This window comes from Anas acuta, chromosome 1 (assembly GCF_963932015.1).
Source record: "Anas acuta chromosome 1, bAnaAcu1.1, whole genome shotgun sequence".
NCBI classification, from domain to species: domain Eukaryota; kingdom Metazoa; phylum Chordata; class Aves; order Anseriformes; family Anatidae; genus Anas; species Anas acuta.
The window spans coordinates 80,777,321-80,804,340 of record NC_088979.1 but is presented as its reverse complement, the minus strand read 5'-3'; the positions used below and the strand labels follow the sequence as shown (position 1 = coordinate 80,804,340).

The 27,020-nt window shown below is 39.6% G+C and overlaps 2 protein-coding genes across 16 annotated transcripts in view; both read left to right on the top strand.

The window, feature by feature from the left end:
* Positions 1-941, top strand: part of PRDM15 (PR/SET domain 15) — a 33,334-nt gene extending 32,393 nt beyond the window's left edge. For all 10 annotated transcript variants that reach the window (XM_068684677.1, XM_068684708.1, XM_068684700.1 and 7 more), the window contains one exon: positions 210-941. In XM_068684677.1, coding sequence (XP_068540778.1) covers positions 210-686 — 477 coding nt within the window. In that variant the 3' untranslated portion in view covers positions 687-941. The remainder of the gene's footprint in view (positions 1-209) is intronic.
* Positions 942-7,520: 6,579 nt separating this feature from the next.
* On the top strand, positions 7,521-24,835 carry LOC137857725 (histone H4 transcription factor-like). 6 transcript variants are annotated; one of them, XM_068684608.1, is made up of 10 exons: positions 7,521-7,639; positions 8,477-8,630; positions 9,740-9,963; positions 13,794-13,905; positions 17,394-17,546; positions 17,981-18,058; positions 20,726-20,846; positions 21,890-22,028; positions 22,842-22,957; positions 23,581-24,835. In XM_068684608.1, exons 2-10 carry the CDS (start codon positions 8,480-8,482, stop codon positions 23,978-23,980), a joined length of 1,494 nt encoding a protein of 497 aa, XP_068540709.1. In that variant the 5' UTR covers positions 7,521-7,639; positions 8,477-8,479; the 3' UTR covers positions 23,981-24,835. The 6 variants fall into 6 exon arrangements, with proteins under 6 accessions (XP_068540709.1, XP_068540744.1, XP_068540698.1 ...); XM_068684597.1 differs by lacking the exon at positions 7,521-7,639 and adding an exon at positions 7,652-7,878; XM_068684643.1 differs by lacking the exons at positions 7,521-7,639; positions 22,842-22,957 and adding an exon at positions 7,646-7,878 and having other exon boundaries at positions 23,581-23,715.
* The last annotated feature ends 2,185 nt before the right edge of the window (positions 24,836-27,020 follow it).

Below are 27,020 nucleotides of genomic sequence, written 5' to 3'. Positions count from 1 at the left end.
GCTGAAGGTTTTGAAGGTTACATATGCCCTCCCCCATTATCTCCTTACTTCTATACTTGGAAGTTGTTCCATTCAAGCTTTCCGTATTCCCCTCTATCTGTATGACTTCTTTTGCTGGCAGCAGCAACATAGGAGTCCATCAGCACTCAGTTGTTTTGTTCTCCATGCCAGATATTTGACGGTCAGGTTACCTTTCTGTTTTTCCTCAGGTGGTGGTGACCCTTGGCGACCCCAACGTCACAGCCCCGTCCAGTTCCGTCGGGCTGACAAACATCACCGTTACCCCCATTACAACGGCAGCTGGCACCCAGTTCACAAACCTCCAGCCGGTGGCAGTGGGCCACCTGGCTGCACCCGAGCGCCAGCTGCAGCTGGACAACTCCATTCTCACCGTCACGTTCGACACTGTCAGTGGCTCCGCCATGCTGCACAACCGCCAGAATGACATTCAGATCCAGCCGCAGCCAGAGGCCGCCAACCCTCAGTCTGTGGCCCATTTTATAAACCTGACCACCTTGGTGAACTCCATTGCTCCTCTGGGGAACCAGATAACAGAACAGCATCCTCTGACGTGGAGGTCGGTGCCTCAGACTGATGTCTTGCAGCCCCAGGCGCAGCCAACGCCACAGCAGTCAGGACAGCAACAGGTTCAAACAGAGCAACAGCAACAGATGTATAGCTACTAATTTATACTTTGAGAAGATGAAATGGACAGTACTTACAGACAAAAACTCACAGACATTTGGAAAATTTCTAATAGGATTGTTTGCTGGATACCAAACAGATGGGAAAATGTTTATACAATGAAATGTAAGCTGAAATTGGCATAGCACCCTGCAACACCCTAATTTTGAGATTCTCGTATCGTCTCTAGACCTTGCACTGTCTTTCAAAAAAGCAAAAAGCAAAAAAAAAAAAAAAAGCAAAAAAGGAAAGAAAAATCAATCTCACCATAAATTTAGCACCCCCTTGCACTGTGTATTTTGTGCAGAAAGATTGAGATTTGACAGGAGCATCATAATATATCCTAACCAAAGCAGGGAAATCCTAAATAATATGGCACTGGTGATTTAGAAAACCCTTTCAGCCGTAACATGTCACTTACTTCTCTCCAGTCTGGAAATTATATATGAAGACCTTGTTGAGAGTAAGCTGGAGTGCACTTCTGGCCAGCTGGCAGAGACTGAAATGTAAACACAAATGGGCGAAACAATAATTGTTTTCTTTCTTCTTTAGGTCTTGTATCTAACAACGTTGGTAAAGTAGGTGGAGGTTGGGGGTGGGGATGAGCGTGGTGTGGAAGAAAATATACCAATTTCACAAAGTGTTTTAATTTAGTGGTGGGAAAAGCCCTGTACCCGTAACACAGTGTTAGTGCTACTTGAATCACATAGCTGGTCTAATGCTAAGGCAACTTTGATGGTCTTGTAGTCAAGTTTGAATCAAACCAGTTACGAACTGAGACAAGAATGTGATACAATTTTATGTAATTTTTCAAAACTGCTCTTTCAGTTTTGCTTTTAGCTACTAGGCCCGAAGAGCAATTGGTCCCCTTTGATCAAGTGCAGGATGTGAATTTTTTTCAATTAGCCTTCTTTCATCGTGTAATAAACATTTGAGAAAGCATTCTTTATATATATATACGTATATATATATATATATAGCCTTTGTACTTTACTGTGCATTCCTGGTGAATATTTGTGTGAAGAACATTGTTACCAATACGATGCATTAAGTTCCACATCCTCGTATTGCCCTTTCTCACAGAAATAATGTATGGATTCTATTTCTTCAGTTTCCAAAATTCATTGCCACATCCAAGGTTGTATGAAATGCAAGACAAAAGAATGTCTAACGCGTATTCTGCCACGTGGAGGCAGTGTGCCCTAGTGTATAATGATGGGCAAGGTTTGCATGAATATTGGGGATCTAAATAGAGGGTTGGGCCAAATACATTACTGCTGATACTACACTTTCATTCCATTCTCCATACATTGATGTGTAGTCTGGACTTTCGCGTGTCAAGGAAACAGTATCTTTCCCACAGAGCAAAAGCAGCTGCTATCAAAAAGGAATAAACTAAAAACAAACAAACAAAAAGTTGCTGCCTGGAATCCTGAAAGGCAAATTTGTCCTGCCAGTTACAGTTGAAGAACAAGTTCCCTTGGGGCTGCAAACTGAGCCACAGAACCATACTAAAGATTTCTGCTGTGTTTAACAGTGAAGATGGATGGTTGTAAAAATCCTGTCTGTGCCTATCATATTTATGAAAATGTTCTATGTATTAGCAAAACTATGAGTAGGAATGAATTTGTCTTTGAAAGTCGGTATTAACATGGACTACCTGACCCCTGAAGAATGCCTTATAATCTCTGCAGCAAATCCTTCCAAAGTATAAATGACTGGAAATTAAAGATAACCTCCTGTGGCTTTCTTGGTGCTGGAGCAACAGCCAGAGTCTCACTATGTCTCAAAGCCTAATTGCAATGGGACATGGCAATAAGAGAGGAGTTTCTGGTGACAGATGTTGTGCCAGAGGAATAGAGCTACGTTTCTGTAAATGTCAACAAGTCCAGAACTGTCTTTATGGGAGATGCCTATATTGGAGGGAACAAGGATGCGTATCAGAAACATCTTTTACCAGTGTGGAAAAGAAATAATTTTCTTTTCCCTAGTCTCTCGTTTTCCCCAGTTCTTTTCAAACAGCACTCTGTGATTCTGTAAGTTTTTTTAGCCTCCCACCATCCCAAGAATTAGAGTTTGATGTCCCTCTATCATACAGATTATTCCACCACTGGTTTGGGCCAGATAAGTTTCTCAGCTATCCTCCCTATGAGTGCTTCCCCTTCATGTCCATTGATCAAGAGGACTCTAGGTTTTATTTATAAATCGTATTATGTACTTCAAACTTTTTACAACTTTTTTAAACTTTTTTTTTTCCTGTGTTCAGTGCCTAATTAATAAAGGCACGTTATATTTTGGCAGGGTGACTGAAAAAAAAAAAAAAGGAAAGCAAATGCAGAGGTCTGGGATCAAGTTACTGTGGTAAATAAGATAGCTGACATCTAAAGAAAATATGTGTGTGTATACAAACAAGGAGGGTTGCAGTGCTGCAGATAGAGTTTCTGGAAGATTATTTTTTTGTCTAGACACATGTATGTGGTGATTAACCTTTTAAGTAGGGAGGAAAAGACTTTTTGCCTCAGTTGCACATTGAGTACATCTGCTCAATATTAATACCACGGATGCTTGCATTCAGGATACATTGAATCAACCAGAGCCACTTTAACAACTAGTAATTGCCTGACTATTTGGTAAGAATGGTGTCTGCAGGTGATCGCCTGTTACAGAGATGTCTCTGACATCACGAAGCCCCCTTGTCCTGTGTGTGTGATCCTTGGGTGCTCTGTGCTCTCATGCTGACTCTCATCCCTCCTGCTCTTCCTGGCCCACAGAATCTGGCCCAAGCAAGTCAGCATCTTGCCCTTCTGATAACAATTGATCCTAACTAATTAAGTATCTAACTAATTAAGTATCCCCAAAAACTTAAATGATCTGCTTCAGGAGATAAAAATGAAGCTCACTGGAAGGAAGGGCTTTGAGTAGGCCAGGCAATTGGAGGTTCTCAGAACCTCCCAGAAGGCTCCTTTTAAAAATGATCTTGCCTTTCCCTGCAACCCTTGCTGTGGTGTCTCATCATCTCAGTGTGATTTTATTACTAATATTATTAACATCTCTATGAGAACAAATCTGTATCTTGGGTGTGCTGCAACACGGAAAACTCCAAAACAATTTTTTTGGAGAAGCTGGAAATCGATTCGTTTTCAGACAGAACTTACCTTGGAGAACTAGTGAATGCCAGCTGCTCTCCCAGCTAAGCCTTTTTCAGACAAATACCAAAGTTATACTGATGCTGTTTCTACCTGCACAACAAATAAAAATATGTAAGGGATGTGCAATCTAGATTTCATTTGCCAATTTGTTACTAGCCTTTTCATCTATAGCATATGAAGGTTACATTTTTTCAGCCGTGTGTTGGAGATTTTGCATAACAACTGTTTGGTAACAAACTGGAAATATTTTGAGCCAAAGGAGCGATGTTGTGTAGTGTCGTGTATTGTCATTGTTTATTGTTGAGACTATTATTTAATTGAATGCTGTCTGTGGCACATGGGCTCTGAAGTAAAGGAGCTACGAGGTACAGAACTTTTCCTCTACTAGTGTTTTTATTTTTGGTCCTCAATGTATCAAACTTTTTTTTTTCTTTTTCTTTAAATCAGGTAGACTTGCTTCAAAAGCAGTAAGATCCCGTAGTTATCCGTAGAACTTTGTGCACCTCAAAATATGCGGGAATATGGGGTAGCATCCTAAAATGTTTATTCTATAGCTTGTTGCTGTACAATAACAGAAAACAGAGGAGATTGCATCCTTCTCAGCTATGGTCTAAGATGAGTTCTCTCTGGAAAACCTACTGTATTGTGCCATTACACTCTAAAATTAAACTTTTCTTTTGAGATGTGCCAGTAGCAAAAGTATTTTGCAGAAACCTACCAGTCAGTTTCCTACCTGTCTAAACAGCTAAGTATCTGTACCTTTTTTGTTGTTCCAGAAAGTGTTTGAAATTACCAGCTGGATAGCAGCTGAATTTATTTCTGGAACTGAATTTTCTGTCAGTTTGTCAGAGTAATTTACCAGAGTTCTGTACACAAAAAGATGCTTGAATTCCTCACCTGGAAGACTGTGAATGGAAACAATGCCATACATCTAAATGACAGTCATATAAAAACTGTGGGTATTACAAGAAAATGGATAGGGAAAATAGCTTTGTTAGTGGGGTTTTGTGAATTCTTTTTCAGTAATGGTATTCCCTTGACACTGTTTAGACTATTTAAAGTAATGCTCTCTCTCCTTTTAATTACTTTAGGCCTTACATTTGTTACTGTTATAGGCATACCTGTTGGAAAATCCTTAACTCTTTTTGGTTTTGGCATGCCCATTCATGGCAGTTATGAGTGTGCTGGACTGATCTGGTGTAAAGGGAGGAGGAAACTTAGTGGAGGAGGGTCCCACCGATCTGCACCACAACCCACAGCAAAGCTCTGCTCTCAGTAGTTTTGGACAAAGACAGTGCAGCTGAGTGACTGCATCTGTGAGACTAGCTGCCAAGGTTTGTATTTACACAGGGGCTTTTGCCCTGTAGCAAATCCAAAGCATCATGTTGGCAACAGGACAACAAAAAAAAAGGCGTTTCCATCATGTTTGTCATCAACTCAGAGTGATTTTCTTCAGTGCTGAGATGCTACTACCGTATTCACACTGTACATGAGAAGAAGCTGTCAAGTTTTCTTGATTAAAACTGTTAGAACACTTTTAAAAAGCCACAGTTACTTCCTGATGCAGTGCAACAATGGTTGGAAAATACTTTTTTTTTTTCTTTTCCCTAAAAAGCTTTGAGAAAGCTGTTTTGGGTTTCTTTTCCCTCCTGGGCCCTGAAGTGCTACTCTGCACATGCAGTACCGACAGTTGCAAAATGCAGAGGTCGACTCAAACAAATTCAGCGCACAGAGCCCTGCTGATGGCTGACACTGGATCATTTTCTAGGAGAGTCCAAGCTCACCGCTGCTAATCTGACCTTCCTAACAGCTAAGCTGAAAGGGGCAGAAGGGGTGTCCTTTGAGAGGGGCAGGGGAAGCCAAGACTCCTCCAAGCAACCTCAGTGTCTCGCTCCTGGAGTCAGGATTTCATCAGCATTTGTAGTGTGGTGCTGTCATCTTTCTGTCTTACCCATTTCAAGAAAAAGATTCAAAGCTGGGGAAAAAGAGGCAACGAAATACATTGGATATACATTTTTTTTAATAATAATAATAATAATAAACCAAACAAGAAAAAAAGAAAAAAAAAAAAAAAAAACAGAGAACAAATACTTAACCTGCTATACAGAACCGTGTGGTAAGATATGGTGGATGCTGTCCTGTTAACTAAATATTAGTTATTATTACGTTAAGATGCTTTTTTTTTTTTTTTTTTTTTTTTTTTTTTTTCTAGCAGAACCTATACTGTTACCTGTAGAGGGGAAAGTGGTAGCGTGTACTTAGTTTACCATACATTAACTTCAAAGGTAAAGCACACTCAGTGCGTTATATGCAGCAACATGCAGGTCGCAAAGTGTAAGATGCACGAATGATAAGAGTGTACAGCAGGTCTACATTTCATCACTTCTGGAAAGAGCTTGTGGGCAGCATTTTCTCAAGCCTGAACGTCCTTTCTCACGCACAGAAGAGACCTGCTCCGTCCTGTACATGCTATCTGCATGCAAGTCTGACGTAGGAGCATCACTGAGGGGATGATATTAGAATAAAGAGGGGTGCTTTACAACCAAATTGCAAAACAACAACAACAAAAAATCAAATGAGCACATTAAAGGGAAGGGTGGGGAAGTTCCTACCCCCGCTCTTTGTTGTGCCAAGGAGAGGGGGATAGAAAGGAACGTCTCTCAAATCTGCTATATGGGCTGTGCTGTGGATAGGTTAAAAAAAAATACAGTAACTGCATATGGGAGCTTTTCTTCCCTTTTCTCCACACACACACCTGTGTTAAGACCATGGTCTGAGCTTTCAAAGGAATAAAGACCTTTGCCTGCCATACAAATGGCACCTGTACCCAGGGGCCCACGTGACAACAGAGAATTCAGGATGTGTTTTCAGAGTAATTACGGGTACATACGTCAGGTGTTTGGATAAGGGGGGGTTCTTCGGGGAGCTGTCTTAAAAAGTAAAGAATAGTTGCTTTATTGTCCTCCTGCGAAGTCTGAACTGAAGCAAACAGATTTTTGCTGTGGAACAGTGGAATCTGTGACAAAACACCATTTTTAAAGACAGAAAAGAGAAGAGCTCAGATTGCATAATCAAAGAGGGGGAAAAAAAAAAAAAAAAGAGAAACTTTGTCCTGGAGGCAAATGCACCTTCTTCTCATTCACTCTCCTCCCTTTTCCACTACTTTTCCCATGAAATACATGCAAATCCCAACACGCAGCAAGTTCTCCTCCAGGCACGATATACTTGTGTGGTTATGCAAGTCAGAAGCGGGTTGAATAGTGAGAGATACGGGACGCTCCTGGCTGAGCAGCCGTGGAGAAGAGAGCTGTCGCCTTTACCGCTGCTAGAAAATAACCCAGTGACCCTTCAGCGTGCTTCCAGTGAAGGCATCGCTGCTGTTCTCATTACATGGCATACACATTTCCTGATGATTTTGTTAATTTTAGTTAACTTCGGTGCTTCCGAGTCTACACAGTGGAGAAAATGAATGAATGAATAGATGAATAAATAAAGGGCGTGAGCGTTTTATCAGAAGGAAGAGTGGCTTCAGGGGGAGGTCAAGCAGAGCAGGCACCTGCTGTTACCAACCAATGCCCCCAGGACATCACACACCCGGCTGCTGCCCTTCCTCACCCACTCGTGGGCTGGGGCCGAGGGTCGCCGCCCCGAGGGGCGACCCCAAACCCGGCCCCGGCCCCGAGAGACCCTGAGGGGACCCTGAGAGGCCATGAAGGGGCCGTGACGGGACCAAATCTCCCCCCCCCGCCATCTCCACCTTAACGTGGAGGCGGCTCCTGCACAGGCGCGCCCCGGCCCGCCTCAAGGTGATGGCGGTTGCGGCCGTTGGGCGGGCGTGAGGAGAGCCCTGGCCGCCTATGGCGGGGGCTGAGGGGGCAGCGAGAGCTCCCTGCCGGGGCTGTACCTCGGGTCCTTCGGGCAGGGTGCTGCGGGCACCGGCCCTGGCCCGTTAGAGGAACCGTCCCTGTGAGAATTTTGTGGCAGTGATGCTCATTGCCGCGGTTGGAGTAACTTTGTTGAAGTACTCGGTGGTGAAATCTTGCAGGTTACGTTAACAGTGTCTGCCTAACACCACAGAGTTGACGCGCTGACTCCTGCGTGCTTTTCCACTGGCACGCTCTCTATTTTTAACTAGCATTATGTTAGTACCTGACTTTTCAGCAGTCGACTCAGTAGCAGCAGCAGTGGAGGCACAGGCAGGCTTTTATACTGGTGCTTTAGGCTATTGGAAGCCATCCGCCTTCCAGATCTGTATGTGCTGATAAGGGATGATACGAACCTCCTCCCACCTGCTTGTTGCCATCCTCCTCCCAGAGTTTGACTGGGTTTTTGTCTGGAAGGTGTTTTACAGCGCTTCTGTGGAGTTAAATTATGGTAGCAGATGTTTGGGACGCTGATCATAGGGCTCCAGCTGTATGTCTGTAAGGAAAATATCACAAGTGGGGGCTTCTGGCAAGGTGTAAATGTTTGCAAAATGTGGCCACAGATTCCTAAAATAAAGTGTCTGGTAATCAAAGAAAAAAAAATAATAATAACATTTATGTCATCCAGGAACCTGTAATCTTAACTACTGTTTTTACAAGGGAAATCTACAAAAATGTGATGCAGTAACTAAAACTTCTCTGTACTGCTAAAAATTGTAGGCGATGGCCCCTGGAAGCAAATTTAAGAACTCTGAAATGATATTGCCATGTGAATGGGAAGAATGCCTCTTTGTAGGAAAACGCATGGAGGAGTTTTGTGATCACGTTGCAGGACACTTGAAAGAGTATCTACAGCACCCCCTGGAAACAGCAGGTGACTTGTGTTTCATGTCACACAAATTGTGTTGCAGTACTGACGATTATTTTCTAGGTTAGAAAGTAATACTGACTTCAGTTTACGCAGACCTTCATAGCTTCCTAAGGACCCAGCTGCCCAAAACCCTTAGATGAAGATTTACACTTGCTTTTTATTTGAGATCTGATTGTCTTGGATCTTTGTTTCTATTGATAGCTGTTACTAAAATGGAAAGAGACTGAAGAGGTGACCTGGGAACTTCTGCTGTGAGTTTTTCTAAGGTTAGGTCCTCTGCAGGTGGAATTGTCTAAAACAGATTTTAGAGAATGGCTTTTGAATGGCAGAGCGCTTCCCTTTCAGGCAACTGGCCTGGTGCTTATGAATTCCAGGTTTGAAGTAGCAGTCTTATGAATCTTAATAGAAAAACAGAAACTTTTATTGTTCATATGGTGTTTGCCTTGTTTGGTTACAGACACCAGTGCTGTTTTATGACCGGTGTTGTATTTTACATCTTTTTAATGGTACTAAGTGTACTTAAAAGGAAAACAAAAAATCTGATTCTGCAGAAAATTATAGGCAGTCCCTGTGGATGTAATAGCAATAATATACTAGACTTGTTAATATAACTATTTTGGCTCTCGTGTATCCTGCTCTTTATTCTTAACACTGTAATCAAGTGTAATTACAGGTGTAGACATTTTAATTAAAGGTGAATGAGTTTTAATTAAAGGTGAAAAAAGTAGAATTGAACCAACATTAACAATGTCTGTGTGACCTAAACCAGAGAGTACCATAGTATATATACCTAAGAAAAATACAAATTTTTACAAAATTTTCCTGTTGAATCTGTTAAGCGCCTTTCTGTAAAAAGTTGTGTTTGAAGGTACAAAGCACTCAAGTAGTGCTACAGCTTTAAGATAGTGGAAAATCTGTTTGCCACTGAGATTTGCAGGTTTTCCCTACCACATTATCAGCAGATAGCAATTACCAGCGTCCCTGATAAGGTTACTTACAGATCATGGGGTTATTGCAAATGTAAGTGCTGTTGGTGTTCTCGCTGTTGCAGCAACGCCTGCAGGTTTCATGCAGAGTTGTGTAAAATGTTGTTACTTCTTTCTTGTGTTTAGAGCATTACCGGTGTTGGTGGAGAAACTGTGAATTTGGGGCGAAAGATCCCAGAGAGCTGATAACACATGTCAATTTTCACAGTTACCACGCCAAACTGAAATTTGTGGGCTCTCGGTTACGGGCATTGCACCGCGACTTGCCAGCGTGTTTGCTGACCAGCCGTAGCTGGCATCAGTTACCACAGACCTCAGAGGAGTTTGTCTGCAATTGGGAGAACTGTAATGTAAGTTGTGTATGTTGAGATATTACTGACTTTTTTGATTTCCTAACTTTACCTTTGGATTTGACTCACTACTAGGATTTTTTGCTCAAACTTACCTCTGTACAAGGCTTCCCACTACCCTCATAAATTAGATCTGGGGGGTATTATGGTAGCGTTCACAATAATGTAAACAAGATACTTGTATAGCATCTATGACTTCAAATTTTCTTTCTCTTTATGGTGACTAAAATTTTCGTGCTTTAAGAGCATACATGCAAAACTCTAATATACCCAGTTGAATGTTAAATTAATCAATTTGGTAGCTTCTGGAGAGGTACAGAGAGCTTATCATTTATCTAAAGAAAAGTGTCGGAATATCTGATGTTTCCTTGGTCAGTTGGAAATGTTGTTTTTTGCTTTTGTTTGTTGTTGTTGTTCTTAATTTTTGACTGGAACAGAAATCAAATGCTTGCAATAGGCTTTTCATACAAGTCTCACATTCAAACGTGGGCCAGGATTGGTTTGACCTAAAAATGGGCTGTATCTTGACCACTTTGTGGTATTCTGTATTAAAGAAAATGATTATCCCTTCAGTTCCGACTGTGCTATTTGTGTATCACATTAACCAAGATGATTAACAGCTGCTATATTATTTTTTTTTGAGAATGTTAATGTTAACGTAAATAGTGCTGCATGTGCTCTTCTGTTTCTTAGAGGTGTTCGCTCCTGATCAGAAGTGGTTTCACACTGATGTCATATTATAGGGAAGCACTTTTCCCTGTCCCTGTTGGACTCAGAAGCTCAGCTGTTATTCCTGGCCAGTGAGCGTTACCTTTGCATCTGTAGATGTGATGCCTTGCAGAAGAGCTTTTCATACCGCCCCCTTCTGTGTAACTGTTGGACAAATTAGTTTTTAGACAGCTCCTCTACACTACTTCTGTCTCTGAGATAAATTGCTGCTGTGTATCTATCCAATCTACATTACTTTTTGTCACGTTGTATGAGTTTTTGATTTAATTTGACTGAAATGATATAATTGAAACCAAAGTGATACTGGAGAACAAGATACACCTGAAATGAGTTGTGCCATGGGAAAAAAAAAAATGTAAAACTAGACAGTTTTGTAAACCTTATATGGGTAAATCTGATGTAGGCTTAGTAACATCAAACTACAAATCAAAACAAAAACTCTGTTTTTGAAAGGCCTTTCATCCTTTTACCTTCTGTCTCCCAGGGCCCTCCAATGACGCACGGGTTATCATCCTTAAATCCTTATCTATGACTTTTTCATATCAAAGTTGTGTTAAAATTAAATTTATGACATAAATTACGCTTTTTGATGTTACAAACAAGAGCTAATGAGGATGAAAATATGTCCATGCAAGAGACTGTCAGACGGGTGATGCTTTATATACATTCTGTATCCCTCACGTACACCACACTGTTGAATTAGAGTAAGTGTAATGTTGGAATGAAAATGTTTTTGTTTCCTGGTGGTAGTTATAGTCCATGCTTTGTTTTGCTAACCTTCTCCTTCCTAAGTATAAGGTTATTTCTAGTTTCCTCTTAACATTTCAATTTACAGATGGTTTATGCCAGAGCATATGTAAAGGGTGAGTGTCTGGTCAGGCGTATGTTATTGTTGGACAGAATGCCCAGAAGTATCCATTTGTCTCTTTTGGCTTTGAATTTAGAATACCTACACCCAAAAAATGCTTTGATATCTCTCTTTGATTTTCTTTCCTTTATATAAGGAATGACAAAATCTGCGAGCAACGTTTATAGGGAGAGGTAATTCTGTTGTCAGTCAATCTGTGAGAAATTCTCCCTCTGTAAGTAAGCTTTTATTCACTATTGGATTAAGCATGGAAATACCCCCCGTCTCTTCTTTTTAAAGCTATGTGCCTGCGCATATAATACAGAGCATTATTTATGATAACTTTGGGATGGTTTGCATAGTTTGATTACAAACTATTACAAACAAATGTTATTTCTGTTGTGCCTCCTAGCTTGTAGGAGTCATATTTCTAACAGTAGTTATTTTAAGGTATCAATACTTTTTTATACATACTAATCAGCCTTTACTTGCACAATGCAACAATTGGTCTATTTACTTTAAAAAATGAAGTTCAGAAAAACTTCCAAGACCTCTAAAGTTTGATTTTAATGCATCTGTCAGTAAACACAGTCCTTGAAAAGCACGCTTAAAAAAAGAAAAATCTTCATGTTCATCAATTTCGTGTTCTGTTTTTCGTTTCTGTAAGCGGGCGCTTGTGGCTGATGGACTCCTTTAGTCCATAGCATTTTGCTAAATCTTTTTATACATGTTTTTTCAAGTTCAAACTATGTTGTGAATTTTATTAATTAAAAGAATGTTTCCCAACTTAGTAGGCAGGCTAGACTAGACCCAGGAGGTGGGGTAGGGCGCACTGCGAAGGAGAACTGTGAGGGCAGGGAAAGCTGCTTACATTTCCCACCCTCCTGCAAATATGTTCCCACAGTTATGAATATAATTCTCTTTGAAAATCGGCTGTACAGCTTCCCCCGACTGTTGCGGTGCCTCCTACCGTGTCAGATTCTGGTTCCCCAAAGGTAAAGCTCCTAATTGCGGCAACAGCCCCCAAAACTTCTCTCCTCCTCTATGTACAAATAAAGAAATGCTCAAGAAAGTTCCGGGGAAAGACTCAAAGAGATGGTGCCAATAAATAACAGCGGGTTTAACCCCTCTATGGTCACTGTGATGAGGAAGTGAAGAGGCTTTCCATTGCTGTCATGCTTAATCCCTTTAGTTGATTCACCTTAATATGCCTGCATGTTTTCATATACACAGGACCTTGGATTTCTCAGATCATGTTTCAAGCCCTTCAGAGGAAATAAGGGCTTGTCTTCCCCGAGGAGCTATTGTGAAATACATTGGAGTACGAATTAAAAATGCAGCAGTTTGCCTGTATTAACTCCTCATGTGAATGCTCTGTTCTGCGCAAATAACGCCTTTTAACAGCTTAGCTTAATCCACTCTCCTAAGATTAGGATCATTAAAAACATAATACTAAGTGACTAGTTTTTCATTTACATATTTTTCCTAAAAAGATAAATCTCTTTCAATCTGAATCAACTGCACATTATCTGTAGTGGCAATACCAGCATAAGGAGGTTTTTTTTTCCCCCATTTCCTCTCCCTAGCATTTAAAGCCAGATCAATTAAGATTGATCAGATTCTGTTTAATGCCAGATCTGTTTAATGCCTTGTCCCAATTCAATGTGTAGCCTTACAAAACGGGGCTAGTGCAACGGGGAGGTTAAGGGGTTATGTTATTGGGAAATGAGAGAGGGATACTTTAAGTTGCCATTGAGGACAGTCTGCTGCTGGATGACGCCCTTTGTGACTTTAAGAAGGTGCAGCATGCAGTGTACTTTCACTGCAGGTGTGGATTTTTGTGGACTGAGGAAGAGGCTAATTAAAGTCAAGTTGCCCCTTGTCACACACACCGACTGTTGGAGCGTTCTATCTATAACACCTAATTCAGTCTAATCATCGTGCAGCTTTCCTATTTCCTTCATAACCTTCCCGTGAGCAAGTAGAAGTGAAGAATGGGTAGCATTCCCTCAATTAAGCTAGACAGGCTTCAACTACATGATGGTAGGTCCAAATTCAGGTTTTGTGGTGGATACTGCAGAATGTTCTACATTTTTGTAATGATGTAATTTTCTTTCTGTTGGCGTGAGTTAATTAAATGTTATTGCAATATTTACTGATGTCTGGTTTCTAAAAGCACTTAATTCTATGGTCCTGTCAACTGATTTCCTGCCAAAACTGTTTTAACTTCTCCATGCTTCTTTTTTGTTGTTAGGTTACTTTCAATAATCCAGAGTGGTTCTATCAACACGTTGCTCATCATGCTTACGCTACTGAGGAAAAAACTGTTACAGATCAGAAGAAAGCTGTTTATTGTCACTGGAAAGGTAGTTCATATAAAAATTTAATTGCAAAAAATAGTTTCTCTGCAGCGTTTCTTATAAAATTAACTGAGTGTTACGTATTGTGTAGGACATTATAAGACCTTCAGATTTTCTTTTATCTAAAATAGTTGCAGAACACTTTTATTTTATAGCATCCATGATTTAAATAGAATAGTTCATGTCATCCATGGGACTAAATGCATTCAACTCCCAATTAGAGTAAGCTGAGAAATGTCAGTACTGACCAGGGCTGGGTTTCTTCATAATTCAGTCTGTGAATGTCAGTTTGTATACCATTCAAAGAGACTTTTCAATTATATTCTACCACTCAGGACCAGGAATGTTTCCCTCACGATAACCTTTGATGAGCTTACTCTCTGCTTACTCTCACCTGTCTCTTCAAATCAAGGGAAGCACACCTATTGTCATTCTAGTTTTTCTCAACTCACTCTGTGGTGAGAAAGAGCATTTCTAATGCATTGTCTGTGTTGCTAGCTACCTCTCGTGTTAAAATTATCGTCATGGCTTCAAAGCAGATGTTCTGCCCTTGGCTCTGTTGTAGAAGCCACATTCCATTGACACTCTTTCATAGCAGATGCCTTTATTGTTTGAGTAAGAACAAAAGTATGGACTGCCATCTGATGTACATGCCATTCAGCTTCAGACCTACAAAGTGTATGAGCAGAGCCTCTCAAGAAGAGAAGGCTTTTTGCTCAAGAATAAAGAGACTATTTGTTGGACCCTGGTCCTGGAGCAGGTTCATTCTCTTTGCCTTAAACCTGGCAATTTAACATGTACCAACAAAATCCTGGTTTGACTGGAATCCTCTTTATATCTAACCCCCCACATACAAGTCTTTTCAATTTATTAAAGTTACTTTTTGGATTAGGTATTCACTGTGGTGATGGCCAAATCCAGTCCGTGGATGCAAGGCAACATCATCCCTTTCCATCTTGAGATCAGATGCACTTTTTTTTTCTTTTTTTTTTTTTTTTTTTGGCTGGGGAACTCACTCCAGTTTCCTGATAGTGTAAAATCTGTAGTTCTTAGAGGAAAATAAAATCACATATCTGTGTGATCATAGCTTTCAAAAATATAGCCTATTAGGGCAGCTGAAAGGATTCATTTGACTCTATGGCATAAATAACAGAATGGGTAAAAGGAAGTGTGAAAGAAAAGGAGTATGACATCTTCAAATATGTTGAAGAAATGCTCTGCTGCTAGGAACAGTGAACTGTGTTCTCCATGTTTGTGGAAGAAAGGATGAGAAGTAATGAGCTTTAGTTGTAACAAGGGATGTGCAAGTAGGAAGTTAGGAAAGTAATTTTAAAGGAGGATATTTAAGTACTGTAGCAGTTGCCTCTTGAACTTGTGGAAGTTCTCTGTCACTGAGGAACTGAGAAGACCTCTTCTGAGACAAAGATCCTGCCTCAGAAAAATGTATGTTTATATCCTGGGTGTTGTGGGGTCTATAATAGTCTGTGATCTGGACATTCAGGGTGGTGATTAACTTTTGAAAGCAGCATGCAGAATAATAATGTCCAGGAAGTGAAAGACAACTTTTCATTCCAAACCCCGAACTTAAGAAACACACACAGGCAAGTGAGGTCTCATCTCCAGTTGGCATGGAACTGGGACAACAGATAGCACCAGTGTTTTCCCAGGACCCTCAGTATACAGGTTGGTGGTCTGAGTTCATTTGAATTTGTGGAGGTACGGCAAGAACGGGCTGATCTGAAAGGAAAGGCAAACTGGAAGTTAAGGGTGACGGTGAGGCAGGCAAGGACATCACTGGCAGTTGCACAGGACCTGTACAAGAGCAGAGCAGGTCTGGTGGTGCCAGCCAGGGTCAGCCACAGCCACTGGACAAGTCCACAGTGATGAGACAGGCCCACGGCCAAGCCAGGAAGCTCATTCAGCAAGTCAGAGGCAGGGGCAGTGAGGTGCAAGGCCCCGCACAGCATCCCTACAGTGCACGTAAATGCAGGTCCCAAGACAGAACACTCAGGGTGCATGAGAGGAGGTTTCTTGCTGCTCTCTCTCTCAACTTAGCTGTTTTTGTGGAATTGTCATCGAAGGATATGCAGCATCACCATATTAGAGCAGACCTGACCAGAAGTATCCTGTACTCAGTAAAGATGAAGGAGATACTGATGATCCTATTTCCTCGTTGTAGGCAAGGTGAGGTTTTATGTTTCCTTTGTCTTTTAATGAAGGGTCTAGGGCTTTGCCCCTTGCTAAGTATGGTAATCTGAAGCTCAGAGGTCCTTTCCAGGAAGTTGTCTCTATTCTACTGCCTGGTTTGGATGTGGATTGTTATCAAGACTATGGCATTGTCGTTCTATTAGAGGCAAAGTCCCCATGAGTAGTAAAAATGGAACTTGGAACTCATGATGCACCTACTTGATTAAATGAGCTAGGTGAATCATTTCTGTTAAATTAATTTTACGTATTAATTTCCGAGACCTAAAGGTACCCAACCTGTCATTGAGTTTGATTCACTTGATGACCATTTTCATGCATCATCCACAAAGAATCTTTTACCTTTTCCTACCTCTTGTTCTTGAATTTGAATTTAGTCTTCTTGACTCTTAGGAGTCTCTGATTGGGTCCAGGCTGTTACTTCACCTTTCTAAAAATGCAGTTTTCTGCATAGCTGTTATCTTTGGTAGGTAGATGAGTCTTGTGGCAGCTTCTCCTTATGTGATACGGCAGGGTATTCTTTCACAACTATCTGAAGTTTTCTACCGAGAGCTTTTCTTGAGCTTCATTTACACCAACACATTAACCTACTAGACCCTTATGTGTCACATGTCAATAACCAGAACTTTCTAGTTGTGTTGTTCTTGCTCTGTGTCTACAGTACCAGTCTGTTCCTGAGCTCAAGAGGTCTGATGCTGCTATTTATATGCAAAGATTGCTTGGTGGATAGCTGACTGCTTGTGGTTAACCACTATGTGAACGTGTATGTAAAGATAGAAAATGTGGAGATAAAAAAAAGAGGTCAGTAAGCGGAGTTCTTTGGCATGTGTTCTCTACCCCGTCTTATTCTCTTGTTTCTCAAGGGAACAGAGAACATGCATTTTGCTGGGGTTCTGTGATAGCAACAGAGATAGTAATGAATTTTATCTCTATTCTACTTCATGAACATACAGGTAGAGTCAAAAACTTTGATGCCTGATGGTTGAAAGTATAGGAGCATGCACGCTGCAAATTCAAAACTAGGATTTTCTTAAGGAGGACACATGTGGACAACATGTCTCAAAGAATTCTGATTACTGACAAATAATATGACTTTGTCATAGATATTTGCGGGGTTAAATGTCACATGAGGTTTGCAACAGTCTGGTGGTGGTGGCTGTTTCTCCCAGAAGAGGCTTTACTTTGGGTTTCTAAAAATACAATGGTAAGACATGTGTCTTACTGTTTCTTTTCAAGAAAGACTGTAGCACTCACCTGCAGCTGTTTTTTTGTTTGTCTATTTGTGTTAGACTGCTTAGGAGTATTTAAAGGCAAGCACAAGCTATGGGATCATTTAAGAACCCACACGCAAGAAAGAGTTGTAGCGTGTCCTACTTGTGGAGGAATGTTCTCCAATAACACTAAGTTTTTTGATCATGTAAAGAGACAAGTTTCAGAAGATAGTAAGTGGATATGCTTTTATTTTGTGTATGTTTTAAAGAGATTTTCATTTAAGGTGTTTTATAATAAATGTACACATGTAGTCTCATAAATAATTCTGTTCTTCTTACAAGTAAATCTCATGAAAGCATGAGTATGTTGGTGATGGAAAGTAAAAGCATTCTAGGTTATTGACAGAATAATTGATTCAAATTTCAAACTGTTAATGTTTTGAACACTTATCTGACTGAGGATGCAATTAAGTTACTGATAAAGAATCCTTCTCATTAAGCCTAAACTCTGCTTTTTTTGAAGAGTATTGGTAATGAAAAATAATACTGAAACTGTCCCAATGTTGTATTAGCTTATTCACAAAACTGGCAGCTATAGATTATTAATTAATATATCTTTCATAAGTGATTTGTATCGCCACTAAATAATTTCTATTTAAATTCAGAACAAATATTTGTTTGCCAGAACTGTCACAAACATTTTGCCAGTGAAAGGCTGCTACGAGATCACATGAGGGTACATGGTAAGTCAGAGCTTTTTAAAATTAAAACATGCTTTTCTCCAGGTCACCTTATAGAGCTTTTGATTAACTACAGAGTTACTGAGGTATTGTTGTATCAGCTAAGAAAATTAAGGGACAAAACTAGGACAACTGGGTTACGAATTCTGGAAAGCAAGAATTTCATTGCCAGTCCCACTGAAGCAAGGGAACTCCCTTCTTCATGCCTTCTGATGAAAAAGTTTAAGGGTATTTTCAGTGTGGGCTTTTCTATATTGCAGTAGCTTCCTGTGCAGATGCTTTTTCTTCACTTACATCTCTGTTTACTTGCTTTCATGACTAGGCAAATGGTTAAAGCCAAAGTATTGTTTTAGCTTGAGCTGCAGCTCTGCTCACTTTGCAGTACATAATCAGCTTCACTCAAATGGCATAGTCCTTCATTGACCTAACCACAATCTCCCTCAGGTCCCCAAATTATTCCCACAAGTTATACTACAACAGCTATGACTTGCTGGGAAAGAATCCTACAGCATCCAAGCACAAGGAAACATGTGATATTGCTCTTGGACATACAGGAAATACAGAAGCTGAGAAGCGGGTGGGTCTTTGCTTTGGGAACAGGAATATTTGAACCATGTAGCCAGACCTGGGTACCAGTTATTTAGGTTGTATAAACATACGAGCTATGTGCAGACTTGCTCAGTCATGGTAGATTCTACATTCTAGTTGTATTCGTAAAGAAAACATGATTTTTCACTGTCTGCAAATCAATGCATTGATGCTTAACACTATGCATTTGATTTGGTGCTTACTGTGAGCTACCAAGATTAACGATGTTCATATTTAAATATATTTACACTTGACGTTCATCTACCTAAAATATCTTAATTTTAATATTTTATGTCAGAAAGTAGAGAGATTTTTTTGTTACTAGACTAGTTATATTCCTTTGTGTCAAGGTGATTTTGGACAGAAAATGGAAATAGATACAAATTTATTTATTTTTATTAGCTAATGAAGCAGTTTAAATATGTTGAGCTTGCTTTTCTTTGTTTAATTAAAGCATAATACACATTAAAATAGACTTGATATCTAAAATAAGACGTGTGGTTAACAGGGCTGTTTGTTTCTGGTCCCTCTGGCTGCATCTAAACCTTTGTGAACAGTACAAGGGGCCTGGCTGGCCTTGTCCCCTGATAATTCATCCTGTGCCCTGCTTGCACAGCCAGGGAAAATCACAGGGTGGCTGGACCTAGGAACAAGGATGATGTGATCCTGTGTCATGTCCCAGTAAACCACTGTGAACCAGCTGCAACGTGAACTTGGCTGAAGAAGCTGTGAAGCAATCCTGGGTCCAATTGTTTAGGCACAACATAAATCCCTTCAGACATTAGAGCCAGTTACTTTCTCGGTTCATGATTCAGCTTTCTTTAAAAGTTCTGGCAGCATACATGTCTGCTAGTGCAGACTGCCAGTGCAGACATGACATTTTAAGATTCTTACTCCAGCATATTTCTTAATAGCTTTTAGTATAGATAAATAGTGAAAATTATGCCCATCTATAAGAAATTAGCCAGAGATAAGTTGTGATGTGAATGCAAAGTCTGTGGGTATTTTGAAATTGCTCCCCACATGGATACATTTGTGTGCCAGAAGACGAAGTAAACTGTTAGATACTACCATTTCAAGAGACTTCACTGGTGCAGTTCTACAGGTTGTTACTCCAGACTAATTTTGCACATGAAGCTATTTATTTTAGGGAGAAAAAGAAATTATCCTACCTCAAGACAAACTTTGAGGAAAAGTGTCTATGCAGGGATTCCAGAGCAGTTAGAACACATTAAACTTACTTCCTTTTTTTGAGAAAACGTGAACACTTCAACTGCATGATTTTCACTGGCCATCTGCAGAGCACTGGTCTGATTATAAAATAAGGCATTATTTCAAGGTCCTAAATATAACAGGTTTTGTTGAAATCCCATATTTCTTTGTTAAGACTCTTCCTACCGCATTCATCAGGTTGCTGATTCACACGCAGCAAAGCAAGCATTTGTTAAGCTTAAGATGCTGCCGTCCTGCCTGCCAACGTGCCAGAGGTTCTCCCCTGTTCCAGAGTCAGCAGAGCAAACCTGTGCCTCAGCCACTGCAGTTCAAAGTCTGGCAGCTTAGCAAGCACCTACCATTATTATGCCTTAAGCAAATGTATCCGAATGTGAAACGGGGAGGCGGAGGGCAGACACATATTCCTTCTGCCACCTTTTTAAAGAGTGGTAATACCTTAAACATTAAAGGTAGATTTGCCAGTGCTTGTCTGTCAGAAGGCCTCCAGACAACGTGCACCTTTTAGGAAGCCTCCCAAAGTGCTACAGGCAAGAAGATAATCATCCTTTTGTTAGAGCCTGGAGAGCGAAACATGATCCTCTACATCTTTTTCCCTTACCTTTTTTGAAAGTAACTCGAAACACTGTAATGTTATATATACATATAAAAGATTACTGTTATTTGACTACTCTTTCTCTTCTACCTGTGTTCCATTTTTATCTCCTTTTTTTTTTCTCTGTATATTTTGTTTCTGAATTATTGTAAACTGTTGATTCTAATGTGAGCTTGTAATACATTTTCTTGTCATGTGTCATAGTGGACTGAATGTCCTCCTGTGATACAGGACTGAAAGTATCTTTCTTTCTACAGTTAACCGTGTTACGTGCCCGCTTTGTGATGCAGTATGCACAAGTGTCTCCTCACTGAAAGCACACACCAGATACCGACACTGTGATGAACGTCCTTTCCGTTGTCACCTCTGTGACAGCAGGTCAGAAAATTTTAAGGCTTGTAGCTCTGTGAGCAGAACTGTAGAATTGAGTTAGTTTTTACATAGGAGTTAAAAGAGATAAGAAAACTTTTCAACCATTAAAACAGTCAACTGGTCAAGGAAGAAATGTAATAGATTTAGCTGCTGTTCATCTGCCTTCATCTGTTAAAACGTTGTAGTTCATGAACTTCTGGTAAAGAAGGATTGATGTTTTAAAGGGGACTTTTCTTGGCAAGACTGTGTGGACTATGAGATGGTCCATGATAATGGCAAGTGGAAATGTGTGGCAATAGTGCCTTAAGTGGTGGGTTTTGCCATTCTGAATGACCGCTGGACATTTCCTGGGAGAGTCATAATCTTCTGAGTGATTTTTCAGCCACAGGTTCACTATACCTTTTGCTGTCTGATTTTTCTGTGGTGGTTTCTTTTCTGCTTTCATCATATGATGCCAAACAACAATGAAATAATAATATTTAAAAAAAAAAATGTAAAAATATACCACTGTGATGTGATAGACCAAGTTGTGTATATAAGCACTAGGCTGGCAAATTACGTGTAACTTTTGCCAGGGAAGATGAGAGGTGTAGCCTTTTTATGCTGAAAGTAGGATAAAGTAAACAAGTATTTAAGTACTCTTGTGTTCATACTGTGGGTGGACACAAGGAAACAATCTGAATTTCTAGACCAGAAATAATGAAATGACTGATCCATAATGGACAAGAATTTTCTCAGTGTGAACTGAAAGAGAGGCTGATGCCTTGCAACATAGTTGTGGAAAAATCACCTAGATTTGGGCATGCCATGGATGTGTGGGAAGAAAGAAGGAATGGAAAATGAAATACAGAGCACATCAAAGAGGTGTCTGCATTATCCCCTTTTCACAGGTGGAAAAACTGAGGTAGAGAAGAGAAGTGATTTACACATATTCCGCTTTCACTTGTCATTGTCAGAGCCAAAAATTACTACCTCCCAGTCCTAAACATTAACCACAAGACTACTCCTCTGTACTATTATATCTGTTATTTGTTTTACCTTGTTTTCAGTTTTAAGAACGCATATGATCTGCATAAGCATGTTGAAACACACAATGATTCAGATGCCTACAGCTGTGATGTTGAAGGATGTGGTTTTACTTCACGGACTTTACAAACTTTGAAACAGCATTACAAGAGAGCACATGTGGTGAGTATATTAGCAGAATAGAATATATTGCTATAAGTGATCCTAAGTTTCAAATCTACATGTGTTTAGTTTCATATGAATGAAGGAAATATTTCATTTTTCCATCAAATCAAGGATCTATTTGCGCATATTTCTAGGACTCTTGTAAGTATTATAAAAATACCTGATTCATCCTTCCCTATAGATTTCAATTGCTTACTTTAAGTACATGCAGTTGCATACTCACAGTCTTGAATTCCAACCAACCCCCCACTTACGTTCTTTTTTTCCTCTTCTTTAAAACAACATGCCAATCCTAATCTGAAATGCAAAATATTTCAGGGATTAAAATCCAATGTCACCTTTCTCCTCACGTTGATACTCCACCCTTAGAGCTAATATGTAACCTGGAAATAGAGAAACTATAAAGCATGTAATGCTTACATCACCTCTGATCATGTGAGTCTTTCATCACAACATTAAAATATAGTTTTGGCTGCAATAGTTCATGCACATATTTTGCCTGTTTCTTCAACTTTCTGAGTTATGACCGCTGCTATATTGTAAACTGTAAAGGTTTTAGAGGAACTATATTCTCACACTGCTACTGAAGATTTGTGCAGTACTGAAGGCATTAAAGACAATTTACATGTTCAATAAGGTTCCTTAAGCAGACAAGTTTGCCTAAAACTCACACATTTTAAACCTTTTTGAAGTTAACTCCCTAAAAGGTTTTTAGCTAGATAGTGTACTTTCCCCCTTTTCAACAAAGGATTAATTGTCCTCATGTAGATGTGCAAGTCTTAAATTACTCTAACACTACTTCTTTCCAAGAGTAATGGTATTCTGAGATACAAATGCCACATCTGTCAGAAATGTTTCTGCTGGAGTTATTCATTGACCCTACATCTTCGAAAAGCACACAATCTCAGCAGTCATTCTCGTTTCAGGTATGTTACCAGTTGATTCTTGTTCAGATTATAAATAACTTTTTTTTTTCTTTTTTAAGGTTTTGTATAAGAGATCCAGATATTTAATTAAATGTTGTCTTATGTTTGGTCCAGCTTTAACTATTCTGTGAAATATTGTGAAACAATTTATATTTTAGATTTTGCTATCATGATGGAAAACCTAGTGTAAAGATGGTCAGAATGTTTATTTTTTTTTTATAGCCTTTACCACTGGGAAGTTCTTGTAACCTAGATTGTTGAAAGAATTTTGTTTTTGACCATGTAAGTTGTATCCACCAAGGAAGTAAGCTGTGCATAAATATATCAACAGCTTCTGTAGTACAAAGAAGTCACACTCTCCATTTTGGGACACACAAAATATAATTGTGAATAGGTATTTCTTATTTTATATTTAGTGATGTGTATTTGATGAAAAATACTTATTGGAACCCTATTGCACTTGTCTCTTCATACAGTGTTTTTTGTTTGAGTACAACATAATAAATAGCAATCTGATTCATCTTCTAATTGCAGACATTTTCAATTTTGGCAATCATATTAGGTGGTATTTTCTGCTGTAAATACTGTGTTTGTAACTTGCATTTTCAATGCTATTCCCTTAGGTATAAAGAAGATGATGAGGGTCACATGAGTTTGAATTTAGCAGTATTTAATGCTGTCACAGGCTTAGGTCAGACTCTTAATAACAAGATGATAATAAATAAGTCACCAGTAAGTCAAAATAGTTTGGGAAGAGAAGGAGGGGACTCTTGCGAAAGAGAGACCTCAACAACAGAAATACTTTTCATGCAACTTCAGCCATGGTCACAAGCTACTGGAGAAAATGTTCTGGTAGAAGCAGATTCTTCTATACTGGAGCCAGTGTATTCAGAACTTCAGACTGCAGTACAGACATTTGAAAGCTGTTCTACTTCCTCTAGAGCTGATGAAGCCACACCAGTGAATGTGAAGGAAAAACTAATAGAAATTGACCTGGGATTGGGAATTCAGATGGCTTTCTAGTAAAACGGTGTTTTTGTGGATTTATCTGTGAAAAGCATACTCTTCAGAAGAGGTGTATTTTTTTTTTTTTTTTTTTTAAGCAAAAAATATTAAGAAGTTTGCACTTCTATCCTTGTCAAAATCTTGTGTATAATACTGTCTTTTCTTTGCTTTCATGTTAAATTATTCTAATGTGCTTAGAGTTTATATATGCAAGACACACACAATATTATGCACATATAATATGTTCATTAATAACCCTTTGGAGAAGAAAGTTTTAAGTTTCACATATTCATATAGCATATGTGTGTGTGTATTTATTTATTTATAAAACAAATATAGCCCTTGGGGGAAAGCATTGACACAATACACAAGACAAAGTTTGAAATGGTAGGGAATACATCCCATTATTGATTACTCTACTACGTTATTTATTAGAAATCAGATAACAGCTTGTGTGATATATATATTTATATATATATATATATATATATAAAGTTACATTTCTTAGCTTTATAGACTTTAACATTATTTCAAGAGTTATTACAGAGACAATTTTATAATGGACTTTTAAGCTACAATGCACTGTTAAATGAATGCATTAAAACGAAAACAATGGCTATGTATAAATAAAACAGTTAAAGATGATTTTAGGATTTATGTAGAGTTTGCTGTAATTGAAATTTTATAGCTTTTTATTGGGTGCTGCAGGTACAATGACAAGAAAGCAGATGAATGATATTGGCAGCATAGCTAAAAATGCCTTCTTCGTTTCCATAAATATTTCCACATAGCCATGGTTATCCTGACCCACTAGAAAAAGTGCTTGCTAAAACATTATTAATCTGCTTCTTGTATTAAGGGCACAGACAAAAAGATAGCTATCTTTCCTCACAGTAAAAATTAAATCTGATGTTGAAAATATTTTTAAAATAAGAACTGAATGAGCCCTGTACAGCTGAGAAGGTGGTGGTCAGGCAGCTATGAGACTAATTTTCAATGTATTAGCGCTGTCCCTGGAGAACCCAGAGGTAATCCGTGGGAACACCTTGCTGTGCTGTCTGCAAAGCAGGAACTTTCAAGGCGGTGGTGGATGTCCACAACAAGGTGGACACTACAATTACTGTCCCTTACCAAATGATCATTTCCTTACCTAGGCAAACTGATGCTAAGGCCCCAGGACAAACAATCCAACCTGCACGTGGGTGAGCCCCCAGCCAGCAAGAAGGGAATGAGTATCAGACAGACTGGGAACGGTTTGGACAAAGATAGGCTGTCTGAAATTGAAATGAGAATGAGCTGACCGTGCAACTTCAAGGCAGCCAAGGATTCTGGGCACTTGTATTTTGAAGGATTTACACTCTGCATCTTCTGTGGAAAACTGCAGTTTTCTAGAGAGAAAAGAAAAAGAAATATAAGTCATAAACACAGATCAAAAATATCAGCAGTGGAAATCTCCCATAGCCATCTATTTCGTTTCTGCCTTGAAAGTTTCTGCTTTGCAGGCAGCTGAGATCTTTGTGCCCAGATTTTAGCATTATTAAATTATGCCTGGCTGTAAATTGTGGCAATTCAGCTGATGTTTCAAGAGCAGTTGATCCATCTGTGCAGAGGGGGCAGGCCAGACAGATGTGGGTGGTAGCCTGATTTTAATCTGCCTTTGTGCATGAATCAGAGACCCGACATTTTTAATACTTTACAATACAGGTAAAACTGACTCACGTTTCTCTGGGCAATGAATAGGCACCACTATAGCCTCTGGGACTTCCCCTGCTAAATATCAAAGGCCTGCAACAGACAACAGAGGTGTTAATGCTTCCCAAAGAAAGAGTCCTTTATAATGGAAAGTATTAGTCAACCAAAATACAGTGGAGCCTTTTCCAGATCTTTTATAATAGTTCACCAGAAGCCTCCAATCCATTATCCAACAATTTTCTCCTTTGGGCAGATGCCCATTCCTGCCTGATTTGGAGTTTGCTGCCTTCAGTGCCAGCTGTGCTGCAGGTACCAGGGTGAATTAACACAAGGCCCATTCAGGACCAGGGCTTCACACGACAGATTTAAACATGGTGTTACGGATTTGGTTTTGAGCTTGAAAGGCAAGGACATGGCCTACAAGTTCTACATTGCTGTAGCTTTGTGTGATCCCATTAAATTCATTTTTGAAGACAAAACTGTGGGGGCAGATGCAATGGGATGATCATTTGTTAATGGAAACCTATTTTGAAAGTTGTATTTTAAAATAATTTTCCATAGTTATGCTGCTTAATGACACACTAGAGCCTTATGCTGTTGTGGCTTGGGTACCCGCTCCACTTAATTATTATTCACAGTGTTTGCATTCACACAAGGGCCTTACAAAGCTAAAAAGTTAAATCAATTTTCTTGTCAGTCATCTAGTCTAGAATTTGCATTCGTACTCTAGTTTAGATACAGAGGCTTTGTTAACACTGTTGTATTTACTAGACAATAGTAGTTTGTGACAATGGATTTCAAAGATACCTTTTCAGAGTTTTTTTCAAATTGATGTTAAGATTTTGGTGTTACATTAGCACTCCAAGATGTTGGCTTGCATGTAGAAAGTAAAATAAAATATCCATCTGAATTGAAGGACTTTGAAATGATTTTATTTTTTTCCTGAGTTTGATACCAAATTATAAAATTTTCGTGCCAGTTGTGCTTACTATAGTGAGTGTATGTAAATCCATTTGGTTTTGAAAAGTGGTTTTTAGTTTCTGCTTAATTTCCACCGTGACTCTGAAGTTCCCTCTCACCTGCCAGCGCTGCTGTGTCTGGACGGGTCCCGAGCGGTGTTTCACAGCAGTGCCCATAGAGGGTGCCTGCAGACTGGGAGCTCTGAATCACGCCACGAGTTGGTGGCACCCGGTTGCGTGCGACGCGGGGCACGAGTTCAGCAAATATCTTCGTCGAACCCGCGCATTATTCAGCGCTTCCCGGTAGACAGAAGCCCTGCGAAGAAGCAAGGAATCGTGCGCTGGCATCTGTGGGACCCAGCTCGAAAAACAACCTGTTGCCGAGCGCATCAGGTATGAGGTGGACG

Bases quoted from the DNA above. Each gene is read 5' to 3' on its own strand.
- LOC137857725 (XM_068684608.1), top strand. From the start codon at position 8,480: ATGGCCCCTGGAAGCAAATTTAAGAACTCTGAAATGATATTGCCATGT. The intron at 13,906-17,393 runs GTAGTTCATATA...TATTTGTGTTAG, and splicing joins TGTTTATTGTCACTGGAAAG to ACTGCTTAGGAGTATTTAAA. The intron at 22,958-23,580 runs GTATGTTACCAG...CTATTCCCTTAG, and splicing joins AGCAGTCATTCTCGTTTCAG to GTATAAAGAAGATGATGAGG.